Source organism: Cinclus cinclus, chromosome Z (assembly GCF_963662255.1).
Source record: "Cinclus cinclus chromosome Z, bCinCin1.1, whole genome shotgun sequence".
Lineage (NCBI taxonomy): Eukaryota > Metazoa > Chordata > Aves > Passeriformes > Cinclidae > Cinclus > Cinclus cinclus.
In genome coordinates, this window is record NC_085084.1 from 5,594,989 (window position 1) to 5,609,042 (window position 14,054).

A 14,054-nucleotide genomic window follows, 5' to 3' on the forward strand; every position below is an offset into this window, starting at 1 on the left:
TCTGTAGATTAATTTACTTTGTTAAAAATATTTGTATTAAACATTTATTAGAAATTCATTTTCTCATTATACAAGAGATTAGACTCAAGGATCTAATTTTTTTTTGTTATCTCTGTAGCCACATAATGTTAGAATTGTCGTGTAAGTGAGGAAATAAGGTCAAATGTTCACTGAAACAGAAATGTAGCTTAAATCATTACAAATAAATTACATGTTAATAGAATTCTTTCAGGCATTTGTGGATTAATGACCAGTTGGATTAAGAGTGTTTCAGCATGCAAATTAAAATAATTTGCTTAGTGAAAGTGTTAGGATAATCTTCTTAGACATTCATGTTACTACAACAGCTTTTTTTAATGAATGTTTATTCTGTTTGGAAACTGTACAGCTGTCTGAGGAGGGGGAATTAAATTTTGGTGATTCAAGTTTAAAGAGCAGTGACGGTGCAGGGTGACATGTGAGGCTGTGTTGACCATGGGGAGCATGGGGAGGCACAAACCCTTCTGTAAATGGGGGACGTGCAGGGCTCCTGGTGCTGTGCCACAGCTGAGCCTCTCCACTCTTGTGGTCTTGAGCAAGTGCCAGCCTTTATTCCAAACCTCAGTTCTGGCTCTCAGAGTGGGCAGAGCCTGGCTGAGCACACCCAGCCTGGGTGGTTGATGCTGGAAAGGACAGCAGGACCTCTGAGATGCAGTTTGTCCACCAGCTGACCTCGTGTGAAACTGCTCCATTTGGGTTCTTCTTCCAAAATGGGCATGGTGTTGCTGCTGCTGGGCAAGCAGTGTGTGTTCCTTGAAGTGCTCCTTGTTTTAGGTTGATTACAGATGGGTCAACATTATTAGCTACTTTATCTTCTGTTTGGTACTATTAATTTTTTTTTCCTCCTTCACAGTCATCTCTTTGTAAAGATGGTTCTTCATTTCAACTCCCTTTTTGGATTCCCTGTCATACTCCTGTACCACTGGATGAGTTCAACTGTGTCTTTGAATTTGGAAGATCCCAATGTGTGTAGCCACTGGGAAAGGTAATACTTTCCTTTTGGAAAAATAAGTGACGTAAATTCCAGTGTAATAATTTCGCTTTGCTTTACTTGGCACACTTCAAATTATTGAAGCCTTTTAGCTGAGTTTAAAAATAGGGGAAAAAATTGCACTTTACTGCATGGGCAGGTGAGTTCATGGATAAGTAAAAGACTATTTAACAGTGGACTGAAATTCATCTTTGCATTGTGGGTTAGGATGCAGAAAACCACTACACTGGTACTAGCAATGTTACACAACCATCTGGGTACAAGAACTGAGTAAAAATAGCTCTTTCCAATTTAGGTGAAAAGAAGTTTTACATATGCAAAATATAATTAACCATATTGGAATTTGGCCAAATTTGATTATGCTGATTTTCTCCGATTCAGCACTCACAGGATCCGAATTAAGATTTGTTGTTTAATTATTTTGATGAGGTTCAAAAATTTATAACATGCAAAATGAAATTCATCATCAATGTAGTTGGTGTGTTTGTTCATCCAATTTCATGTGAATTGCAAAATGCCACAATGGGTTGGAGAAGTTCAGCCTCAAGCATCTGCTGAACTTCTTTCCTTGTGTAAAGGTTATGATAGTGAAAACAAGACTTCTGGTCTCATTATAACTGTTGTGCTGTAATTGATCAGCTGGTCCATGAGAAAGTCTTAATTTTCTCAGTTCACTTGAGGATATCAGTATTTCCTGTACTTAATGTAAAACTGTGTTTTATGCTGAATCATAGGGAGTGCTGCCTAGCCACTGTACATTTGTTTGTGATTGTTATGGCTGAATCTTTACAGAGAAAATTGAAGCTTATATTTACTTTTTTATAAACTCTCTATTAAAAAACCAAACCCAACACTCAAGGACTTTCCTTGGGAATTTACCTGAGCTTCATGTGAAGCCTTTGGCACCTCTGCCTCAGCTGCTGTGTATAGTTCATATAACAATGTGTATATGAAGTAGCCACCATATTAAATACCTGTTCATAGTAGTCAGGCATTTGTCTACCATGTTACTGCATACTGTCCAATACTGTGTGTGCTTTGCTTACAGTCTTTGAAGATAAAAGTGTTTTGTGGGGAATCTACAACATAGTGAAAGCAACATGGGAAAGAAATCTCAAATACAGCTATTTACACTGCACATTGCAACTTAAAACAACCTAATGAAAGTCTGCAGATGGAAAAAAAAATACCAAAAAATGCATCTAGCAAACATGCCCACTTTATTGCATGAACTTTTTTCCCTTCTTGTTCTGTGTCTCAGAAATGGGGCAGAGCTCCAGATAAACTTAGTGAAACCTTCACGCTGCTGCCCAAAGCAGGTGCCAGAGGGGCAGAAGTATGAAAGGGCAAAGACCCAGACAAAAGGTCTTGACTGCCACTGTCACCGTTGTATACTTTAAACAAAAAATAAACCTCAGTCAGTACTAAAATGGTATTTACAAATAAACTGCAAGAAGGGGTAGAGCATGCCCTGCCTCGCGGTAAAAGTGCAGAGCTTCAGGCAGGCGCCAGCATCCCACTGATATTTTGTTGGGCTGGGAGAGCTGCGTGGATTAGGGCTGCTTGCCTTCATGCAGGAAAACAGGGAGTAGGGTGTGTGCATTTAGGGGTGAGTGGCTCTGGATGTGCTTCCCCTTGTAGATGGTGACAGCAGGCTGAGGAGACTGTGGCTGTCACCCAGCAGTGGGGGTTCAGCAGTCAGAGAGGGTGTGAGTGGAAGGGAGAGCTGGGAGGGCTATTTAGTGTTTTGGCTGGTCCTGGGAATCAGTGCTGCTGCAGGACCTTGCCACGCATTCCTCTATTTTCAAGCTCCCTTGTGCAATCCATGACTGGCTGCCAGCACAAACAGCCTCTCGAAGAGTTTTCTAGGATGATTCAATATTTTCCCCTTTTGTGACAGGGCTCTGCTTCTCTTGCCCTACTGACAGCTTTGGAGGCTCTCAGTGTGGATTTGTTTCTAGGACACTGTATAATTGTGTAATTTGGCAAAAAAAATAAGAGTAGGATATATAGTATCTCTGGGAGTGTGGTGTGGGTGGTTCTCTGTTAAAAATTATCCAGTAAGTAGAAGAAAGTATGGTCTTCAGTGTTCATTAATTTCTGATTGCTGAACAGATTTTTTGGAGCTGTGCCTATAATAAAAGTTTTTCTGTAATTACTACTCAGGTGTTTTATGTGTTAACATTCACTTAGTATCTAAATACACTGGATGTCTTCCTATAGGCCCAGGTACAGTTTTTACAAGAAATTTCTCAGAAAGTCCTATTTTTCTATTGTGAGTGATAACATTTTCTGGCTCCTTAACTAGTTGTCTGGACAACTGGATAGCTGTCTAGTTATCCAGTTGCATTAATAAAAGTTTCCACAGGAAAACACATAGACATTACTTCCATTTGCTGCCTGTTTGAGATACAAGCGCTCTGTTTTTTAAAAATTTGGGCTAACGCTAATTTTCTTTAGATGTCAAGTAGTGGAATTTCATCAAATGTGTTACACAGTAGAAACATGATGACTCTGCATGCTTATTTTTCTTCAAAAGCATTCTGTCTCAGTTTTATTAAACATGAGTATTTTGTTGTATTTATTCCATTCTGTAACAGGATTCTGTAAAAGACCTAATTAAGTGAGACTATGCAAAAAGGACTTGCTTGATGATCTCACTTTTTTCTGTCTGTCTCTCCCCAGTTACTCAGTTACAGTGCAGGAGTCATATCCACATCCTTTTGATCAGATCTACTACACCAGTTGTACTGACATCCTAAACTGGTTCAAGTGCACGCGACACAGGTAAGCTATAAATCCTAATATTGTCAATTTGTTGATATAGTTAAGATTCTTGATTCAAAATCAAGCATAATATGTGGGATTTTTTTAGCTGTAGTGTCCAGCCTGCCTAACTGAGATCTGTGATCAACTGGAAAATGTCTGTCCAAGCAGCATCACATACGTTTTATTTGCAGGTCAGGGTGTACCATCCCACAGAATGCTAACAGAAAACAAACAGCTGGGGAAAAACTAAATTCTCCAGACCTTAAAAGGTGTATTTGTTCAGAAATATCACAGGGGCCCCTTGTTGCTTGCAGTGTTGTGTTCTGAGGCAAGTAGGTGTATGCTTCTTGAAAGAAAAGTAAAAATATTTCTTAAAGGCAACTTTCTGTGCAAGCAGAAAGTGAGCAAGGGTTGAATGATTAAAAGCTTGTGACATCTGTGAAGAGCGTTTTCCTCAGAAGAATATGTCCATAATTATGAAGCATCACAAGTGAAAAAGTCCCCATTCCTTTCCTGCTTTCTGATCACCCATAAACCTAAGGCATGTCAGGAAACCTCGTGGACTCTTCAATTTGGCAACAGCTAAATCAAGACCACTTGGAGCATTTTTCCCTCTTTTCTTATGACACCTGAATGTTTTTTAAAATGTGTAAGGATATTTCCTCTCTTTTTTTCTGAGCCAAAGTATCTGACCAACACTCATTCCTTTCTTTAGGATCAGTTACCGTACTGCCTACAGGCATGGTGAGAAAACGATGTACAGGCGCAAATCCCAGTGCTGCCCTGGATTCTATGAAAGCAGGGAAATGTGTGTCCGTAAGTTCAGCTCTTTTTTTCCCCCTTTCTTGGCTTTGAAATTCCATGCAGCCATCACTGTGTGTTAGTGTGACTCCCCTCTGATGGGTTACTCTTGTGCAAGAGCGCAGTTACTCACCAGTGATGCATGTGCAGCTCTCACTGAAGCCAGTTGGGTTTGTCCAGATGCAAATTACAGGATGATTGGATTTCAGATGTCTAAATGACCTGTCTTAATGTGGTTCTAACTAATGATCATGTGGAAAATGCACAGTGCAAGCATCAGTAAATAAACACAAGGTTTAAAACCACGAGGGAAATGGAAGTCTTTTCTCCTTTGAACAGACCCCAGTAGATGCTCATGCTGAACTTCTCTTGGAGATACAGGGATCTGTAACAGTTATTTGGAGGTCTCAGCACCTTTTTTGGGTGATACACACCCTGTCTCCTCATCTAACCCAAAACTGGGAAAATTTGTGTCTGAGGAGTCTGGTGGCAAGCTTGGCTCAGTTCTTTCTCTTGTGTGGCCTTGTACAGACCTAGGGAGGTCTTAAAATGGTATTTTTAAGAACATGTTTTATGTCCTGGAATTTGGAAAAAAAAAAAAAAAGCTTTTATTCAAAACATTCTCTGAAAAAGCAAGGTCAAAACATTTTTAAAAATATTTATTTATCTGATATCAGATCGACAATTATTTTAACCTTTTTGTTTGTAATACGTATATCTTAGACTTACAAGAACCAATTTCTGACTACACTTGTTTATTATGAATAATATTTCATTTTTTTATTAGGTAGAATACTTTTTGAAGTGTGTTACAGTTTGACACGTGATTACAAGTGTGATGGTGACTCTCTGAAGTCACTGCAGCTTTTACACAGCTATAGTATATGTAGTAAATTTCTTGTGTTAACACAATGATACTCAGAACCTGAAAAATTCAAATATCATTGGACATACTAATTTTTCCTGTTATTACTTAAAATTATGCCTGATGATGATACTCAGAACATATCTGTTCTGACTTCTGAAGTGATTGTGGAATGCCTCAGACTTTAAATTATGTGAAAATACAGATCATTCATTGTAGTTGTGTTTGCATTCATTTGACCTTGGAAGAAAGAGAGAGACCTTCAGTCTCCATGAACTCCAGCTGGAGCATTTCCATTACTGCAGTTTTATTTTCCGTGTGGCATGGATTATTTTGTTTACCTAATAGAAGGATGTAAGATGCCTCTAAAAGGCTAAAATCTTCGTGGTGATGTTGATATTTTGTTGTTTGTTGTTCCTTTATTTGACTTCTCAGTTTGGAAAGATAAATTAGAAGTCTAGTTCTAGATGATTTCGGTATGACTTGACATTGCATGAATTGAAGTTTCACTGCTTCTTCTCAAAAATAATAGGAATCTGTGTTCTATTAGTTGTGCCATTTCATTTTGTCTTCAGGTGTGTTGACATGAAATTGTATTTTAATTTTAAATCCAGCATTATACTGGGTCAGTACTTGGACAGTTTTATACAAGTGTAGATATCTTGTTAGTATCTACTCATTAACTAAACAAGTGTGCTTTGTGCTGTTCTCATGAAACTCCTGTTTATAGAGGATATAAATAATGTATAAATTTCTCACTTCTGTCTTCATTATTGCCAGTACTTCTGTAGAACAGTAGTTTGACAGCACCTAGGATTGTTATTTTTTGTTCTTAAAAATTTTGGTGCATGTAGCAATGTTTAGACCTGATGCACTTTCTGAGATTATTTGAATGCAGTTTATATGCAGATACAAAGGCAGAGCAGTAATTCTGTGACGTTCTGTGAAGGGGCTTACTCCTGGCCTTAGCAGCTCCACCCCAGGCTGTGTGATTGACTAAATTTCTTTTTTATTCCAAGGAATTTCCTGCCACTTTTCTGCTACTATCAGTGGCAATCCCTAGGAGGTTTGGCGTGTGAATGCTAGGCTTAGCTACAGACTTGAAACTTTTTCAGAAAGTGCAATTTTTTTTTTTTAAGCATGTTTCTGGAAAGAAAAATTTCAAAGGTTTTAAGACATTTTCTAGTGGCTTTCTCATAGATGGACACACAAAGGTTGATTGTACCTGGCAGCTTGAACATTAACCTCACTTAGTTTTTAACATTGTAATCCATTTCTAAGAACTTTAGTGGAGAGCTATGCCTGTTGAATTTCCTCAAAACATAGAATAGAAAATGAACCGTCTATTTTAAGGTTTAACTGGGTATCACCCACTTCACTAGCAAACAGCTGTCAAACACAGGAAAAAAGAATTAAACAAGGGGTATGTTGTAGCATACAGTATAGAAGTGAAGGATTTATTTGAAAAAAAACATGTTTATAATGTAGTTTAATGGGTAATTGATTTTTTTCCCACGACAATTTCAATTAATTTAGAGGAAGCTGGAGTTAAACCTCGCAGTCATTTGCTTTATGTGCATAATTACAGCTGAAGTGTTTCAATTTTACATTTACTGGTTTATGGCTGGCTTTTCAAAGTGAAAAAGCAACAGATCCTAAAATGCAGACATAAACTTAATTAAAGATAAAAGTACGGTTTTTTCAAGTTTTCTTTTAACATCAGATAATGAAGGCAAGAGTGTAGAAAAGGTCTTAAAAAACAATAAGGCACAAAAGAAAAGGGCAAATAAGATGTAAATGCAAATGTGCAAAACTAAACCCAGATTGCTTTTCATACAATAATTGAGCTTTTCCTTGCGAAAAAAGAAAACAAGGCAATTGGTGCTGGGGAGTTTTTGGTGCTTCTTCACTCTGGTCAGTAAAAAAAAAAAAAACCCTTCATGGTAAGTTTTCCCCCTGCACCTGCATATAAGTATTTTTTTTTAAATATACCATGCCCAACAATTCTGTAGAAAACCAAAACAAAGTAGTTTATCTGTTCCTGTTTTCGTTCGTGTCTTTTTAGCTTCTTCTAGGTGCTTTTCATGTTGTCCTCACCTCTTTGTAGCTCTGTGTAGTAAATTCTCTCATCACCATATCCACTGCAATATTGTTTCTTTTTAATGTGCTGTCCCTTAGAGATGTAAGATTCAGTTGCCAAGAATAAGTTAGCCCAAGAGGTGCCTGGAGAATAATTTCTTTTGGTTAGAATATAGATTTTATGTATATCCAGAATGTAGATCCGTGTGCTCAGCCTGGCATGAGAGGCAGTGCAAGGAGATAAGTCTGGTTTCTTGCAACTTCTTTATTTTTCAGTTCTGTCCCAGCTGTCTCACAGAGGAGGTGGTGGAGCACTGCCTTATTGTATTTAAGGCTCAGTGCTCAGAAATTTGGGCTGAGCATGTTTGCATTCCCTGGGTTGTTCATACAAGTGCTCACACTGCATGTTTACAGTGACCTCCTGTTGCCTCATGGTTTGCTGGCAAGGTTTTTCACACATTTGGTTTGTGGGGAGCCTCAGTGCCCAAGGCAGCACTAACTAGGAAAGAATCTTCAAAGATTCACGTCAAGTTACAAGACTAATGGAAAATTGTGATGTATTATTTAAACTCAGTCTTTCCATAATATATAAATAGGAAACAACGTTTTGTGTTAATGGCTTGCTTCATCAAACCTTTAAAAATTATTATTGTCCCTGTTGATTTCTAATGAAGATCATTTTAATGCATGTCTGTAAAGTAGGTTATTAGAAATAGTTGAGAATGAAAACTAAAGACTGTAAAAATAAGCAGTTAATGGCTGGGATCCTGTATAATCAAGTATTTTCTATTTTATATATGATTGCTCTTTGTGTGGTTTTCCTTTTTCTTGGACACAGTAAATGTAAAGCTGACCAATGTGCTTCATCCTCTTTAATTAGAGAAAAACCCAGAACATTCAGAAGTATTTTACCTAATTACTTTAGAACACTTTCAGTCCATTCAGAACCACAGTGATTCACATGTAACCCCATTAAACTTCTTTTCAGCATTCACTTTTTTTTTTCCCCTCCCTTGATAACTTTGTATGCGTTGGTATAGCAGTCAGATTTCTGCTTTAATATCTCTGGAAATGTTGGTACAAAGAAAAATCTCATCCTGTGCACATTTTCTAAGTTTTACTGTTGTTCAGAGTAGAAGGAAAATTATTATAGTGCATGTATTTTGGAAAGCTAGGTGTATTTTGTGATTAATGTGATGCCAGCACATCACTGCTGGTCAGAGGTTCTTCCCCATTGGGTATATTATATTCTGTCATTGATAATGCTGGCTATCAAAGCCTCTTCAGTTTTTTCTTAGATGTTTCAAACAAAAGGTCTGTTTCAAAGTAAGACTTAACTTAGAAGTGTGCTTGTAAATCATAAAAAAAAAAGAAAAGAAAAAGGAATACATTTCAGGCAGCCCTGTTTAGCACCTAGAATAAAGGTTGCAGTGATTCATAAGGTTTTATGTCATGCTTTACTTTAATCACTGTCACAGTTTGTTTATCCTTCAACTGAACTGTGCAATCATTTGGAAAAGTTGATATTAAAACACTGGTGTGTTGCAAATCATATTTTGTCCATGCTGTTGCAAGAGAGCATTTCTCTGGATGCCTGCTGTAGTTCCCCTCTTTTTCTTGGCGAGAGGGTTTGCTTCAGAGAGTCACAAGATGGTTGAGGTTGGAAGGGACCAGTGGAACTCATCCCATCCAAGCTACAGGCAGGGCCAACCAGAGCCTCTTGCCCAGGACCATGGTCCGACGGGTTTCCAACCCGGATTATACTTTGACTCTTTCTTCATTAAATTTGGACAATTTCCTCAGAAGAATTTTAGTAATACTAACAGCATTTTTAGCTCGAGTCTTCAAACTTAGGAGAAATAGAAGAGACTGAGGTGAAATGTATTTTTTAAGAGATGCCACCAAACATTAATATACTGGTATTTATTATGCTTTCAGGAGGCGCTTTAGGAGTCCTGGGTTAGGACTATTGTAGAATATTTTAAAAAATACTTTTCCTAGTGGTAGGAGTTCTCTAATTGTTTTAAACTTCCTTCTCTGACAGCTCACTGTGCTGATAAGTGTGTCCATGGCCATTGTATTGCTCCCAACACCTGTCAGTGTGAGCCTGGCTGGGGAGGACCCAACTGCTCCAGTGGTGAGTTTTCACCTGCTTCTGCCTGTCTTACACTGTTTCCATCGTGTTTTCCTCTCTCTTGGACAGATAATCATCAGTTCTATGCTTGCTCTTCTGCTCTCTGATCAGGACTTTTTTTTTTCTGAGTTATCAGGTTACTCTATGTAACCTGATTTTTCTTCATTTACTTGCAAATAGTGTTCTCACATAGCAGCACTAATGAGCTCTTTTTAAATTTTTTTTTTTTTTCTCAGAAGCATGCAAATAGCACAGTGTCTGGAGTAAAGACAGAATTTTATTTTACATGCAAGAAAATCTCAGAGTTTTTATTTTACTTGTGTGCAAAGTCTGATGGTGCCAGGTCATGTTTAAAAGCTATGAGGAAAGCCTTCCTAGCAGCTCTGTCCTCCTTTTTCACTCTGCCATTGACTCAACCATTTTTCCCTTTACTCTTCACACCCTGAATTCTCAACGTCTTTCCATTTTACTCTGCTCAAATTTCTCCCACATTCTTCTCCTTTCCCTTTGCCATGAAAGCATGTGTAGGAGATGAGGGGAGCAGAATTGTGCAGAACACAAATCATTATTGTTTCTTCCCTTTGGCTGAAAGACAGTTTCTTGAAATAAGGTAATTTTTTCAATTCATTGTAATTATTTATTTATTCCAGCCTTGTGGCTCCTTTTTTAAGGTCTTCAAAAATGTATTGTTGAGGCTGACATAAAACCACATATTTTGTCACAATCAAATTCAAGGTGGGTCTCTGCTTGTGACTGTCCAATTGAAAGGAATGAATTTTAGCCATCAATAAAAATGACTGTATGTACAAGTTAAATTCCATAGACCTTACACATTTCTAACGAATTGCAAAGCCATTACACTGCTAGTTTAATTAGTACAATATTCCTATAAAATTAGCAACACTCATTTATTTTTCTTTTAAAAAAGGAAATGTTCTTCAATTTTCAAACATGTTATCATAACTCAGTTCATCTGGAACTGATCTGCTGTTCCAGCAGCTTATTTGTTAGCATGAGGAAGAATTTAACCATTTTAAAATTAATTGCTACATTTGTTGTATAGTTTTCATGTAGGTCACATGGTATTCATATATAGCTCCAAAGAAATACCCAAGTTTTGCATAAGACATAAAACTGAAAGAGCCATTGTTCTTTCACAACAGAGTGTTGCTGTAAGACTGGTCTTAATCTAATGTACTGAATTGACAAAATAAGTTGTCAAAACATGCTATCTTTCTTTCTGGAAACTTTATGTACTGAGCTCTTCTGTATCTAATCAAACATACAGAAGAAATGTGAATCATTAGCACAGATTGCAAAAATACTGTTATTTATTGAGATTTTCAAGTCTGAAAGTGGGCTGTAGATGAGACAGGAGCCTCTAAATCTGCCTAAATAACTTTTCCTCTCACAGGATTTCTGGTGTCCGTTTCTCTTACCTCTCTGGTATAATTCACTCTAAGCACATGTGCATCTTTTCCTGTGCTTCTTCCTCAGATGTCTGTCTTTTTTTGTATCTTTGAACAGTGATCTCTGGAGAGACTCATGATCCTCTGAAGGCTCTTGTGTGATATACCTGGAATTGCCAAAATTCATTTGGGATCACTGCTGTAGCCATAGGAGAAGGGGGTAGACTGAGGAAGGGAATATTTCTGTTCATATGCTACAGGAACATTTGTTCTGGGATTTATCCCCTTCTATGTGGACAAGTCCAAGAAAGCTGCTGATTTCACTCAATTGTCCTTCTGAGCTTGAAAGTTGAAGTTTGCTGCTATCTGTCCATTATTTCCTTATCTGAAGAGCTACAGTACAGATCAGAGTGAATTAAGAATAGTGGATAGTGTTGGAAATACAGTAAGTGAGAGGGGTTTGGCTTTCTGAGCTTTCTTGTTGCTTGCCCTATCTAAAAGATTTTTGTGTTCTGCCTTTAATTGTATTTTCTGCATGATCCCCAAGTTGGCTTTACTAACAGAAAGGTACAGTGATACAAAATAAAGATCTGTGCTTTTAAAATATTTTTTAATATAACAAGTTATTAATTCAGTAGGAATATATGCATATTGCTCTACTGTAATAGTGTCCATCAAATAAACATTTTCATTACTTAACTGAATGGTGGAACCATATTTGAAAGACAGACCAGTGTTTTTGTAAGGCAAAGGTTCAGGGATTTTATGGCTGCTGATGGCCAGATAAAATGCCCTGACTGAAAAGGAGATATTGTCCTCAAAGGGTGAGGTGTTAGGCCAACTTCCAGATGTAGTCATCTGTTCATTTTCACGGACCCACACATGTTGGAAGGAACTGTTCTACCTATGGACAAAACATTTTGTAAAACTGCAGAACTAAACATCTTCTTCCAAATAGTTGTCTTATCTCTATTGGAATTATTTATTCTCCTTGCAAAGGAATTTTATCTGGACGTATCTGAGAACAGATTTAGTCCTGTTGCAGCATCTGTCCATCTGCCAGCCCCCCAGACTGATTTTTATCTCTTGTTTCTCAAGAAGGAATACGTTTTTTGGGTGACTCCCATTTCCTTTTGTAGCAAATATTACCTCCTTATTGTCATGACTCTTTGCCAGTTCCTTAATCATTTAGGTCAGTGGCTTCTTTCAGTTTAGGGAGGGGAGGCCTAAGATTTGACCAGAGTGCTCAGCCTGTCTTTTTCAAATGCTCAGTTCTAATCCAGACCATAACTCTGTTCCCCACCACATCCCCTGCCTTTCTGAAAAAATTGCATCCCAGATGAGCAGAAAACAGGATTGGATCTATTCTTCAGCAAGGAAAACCTGCATGGTGGCCTGAGTTTTGTTAATTAAATAATATTTCCTTGGGGAGGATTTCCTGCACAAGGTATAACTTTTCTTCAGGTATTTTCCTTTTATTTAAAGGAAATAAGAGAGCATTAGGCAGTGTTTGCTTGCAGTGAAAATCAGTGTGAGGTGGATCAAGAAGGTGACGATAATGATGATATTCTAATAAAAATTTGTTGACTGAACACAATAGTCAGGACAAGGGAATGGACAGAGGTGCTGAGTGAGTGAAACAAGTGAATCAGCACAATCCATAAGCTGTCAGCTCCCCTTTGAAGAAATATTTGTGAATTCCAGGAATATAAGTTGGACAAATCTGGGCTGGGGATAAGTGCAATATTAACAAAAGTGGATAGAATGCTAAATGCAGGTTAAGCAAATAGATTTTATTGAAAAACAAACAAACTGACAACTTCTCCCTCATGAACTAAATTACCATTTTATCAAATTTTTAACTGGCATGTGTCAGATTGGGTTGTTTTTAAGAGTGCTTTTGACTACAAGTTGAGAATAGAGTAGTCTTCTGCAGAAGTTGCTATATGTGCTAATAGTTGTCTGTGTAGATGTGGAAATTATCAAATCATGTTGTACATTTGTAATTTATGTTTTCTTACCATTTTTCTGCTTACACTCCTGCAACACTGTATTTATTTATAAATTTTATTTGTTTGTATTACTTATGTCACATATGTATATATATAAACATTTATAATAGATAATATATAAACCTGATTGCCAATTTTGAGTGGGTGTGCAGTTCAGATCCACAACCAGGACATCTGCTTTGCTTTTCTTCTCATGCCAAGCAGTCTGCAGATAATTCCTTCAAAATCAATAGGACACTTTCTGGATAAGCTGGAGCAGAGTCAAAAATCAATATTACACTGACTCATCTGAAATGGTTATAGCTTTGTGATGCCAGCTGGCATAAGTGGTAAAGCAAAAAAGGGAATGACATGTCTTTGGTTTCTGACCAAAGCATGGTTGGGATAATTTGTAAAAATGGGAGTAAGACTCTTCAGGTTTTTTTTTTTGTGCTGAAGTAATCTTGAGATTTGTTTGAATCATGGGATTCTAATTTGTAATTTGATTCTGTTGGTGATTAGTAGAGCTTTATTGGAACTATAGTCTGAATTCATGGGAGTAGAAAAAGTGGCATGAAGACATAATTTGTCTCCAAGGTTTTGTAAAGCATGAGAAGAAAATTGGATTTTTCCTTAATACATTAAACTGCAGGTTTAAGGCTGGCACCTCAGAGGAACCTTTACCTTTAAGTGGGCTTATTAAAGTAACTTTTAAACTGCAGTAGCTCTGCTACTATCAGATTTCCTTCGCAACCGTGGGTGTTTTGTAAAGTTCGCAAATTCCGTGAAAATCTCGCTGTTTCCTTCATGGGACTTGGCAGATGCAGCCCATGGCAGAGGCTGGATCCCTTGGCATGGATGTGTGTGAGACACTCACGTGAGCCACAGGCAGTGCCAGTTTCCCAGCACAGCCCTTAATTTCCTTTAACCCTGCAGAGGTGGATGTGTGATTTTTTTTTTTTTTTTTTTTTTTTTT

At 37.6% G+C, this 14,054-nt stretch overlaps 1 protein-coding gene across 1 annotated transcript in view; it reads left to right on the forward strand.

The window, feature by feature from the left end:
- Nucleotides 1-908: 908 nt before the first annotated feature.
- MEGF10 (multiple EGF like domains 10) overlaps nt 909-14,054 on the forward strand; it is a 62,913-nt gene continuing 49,767 nt past the window's right edge. Inside the window, exons 1-4 of the mRNA XM_062513577.1 lie at nt 909-1,024; nt 3,716-3,817; nt 4,515-4,615; nt 9,589-9,681. Of these exons, the coding sequence (XP_062369561.1) occupies nt 909-1,024; nt 3,716-3,817; nt 4,515-4,615; nt 9,589-9,681 (412 nt within the window). The remainder of the gene's footprint in view (nt 1,025-3,715; nt 3,818-4,514; nt 4,616-9,588; nt 9,682-14,054) is intronic.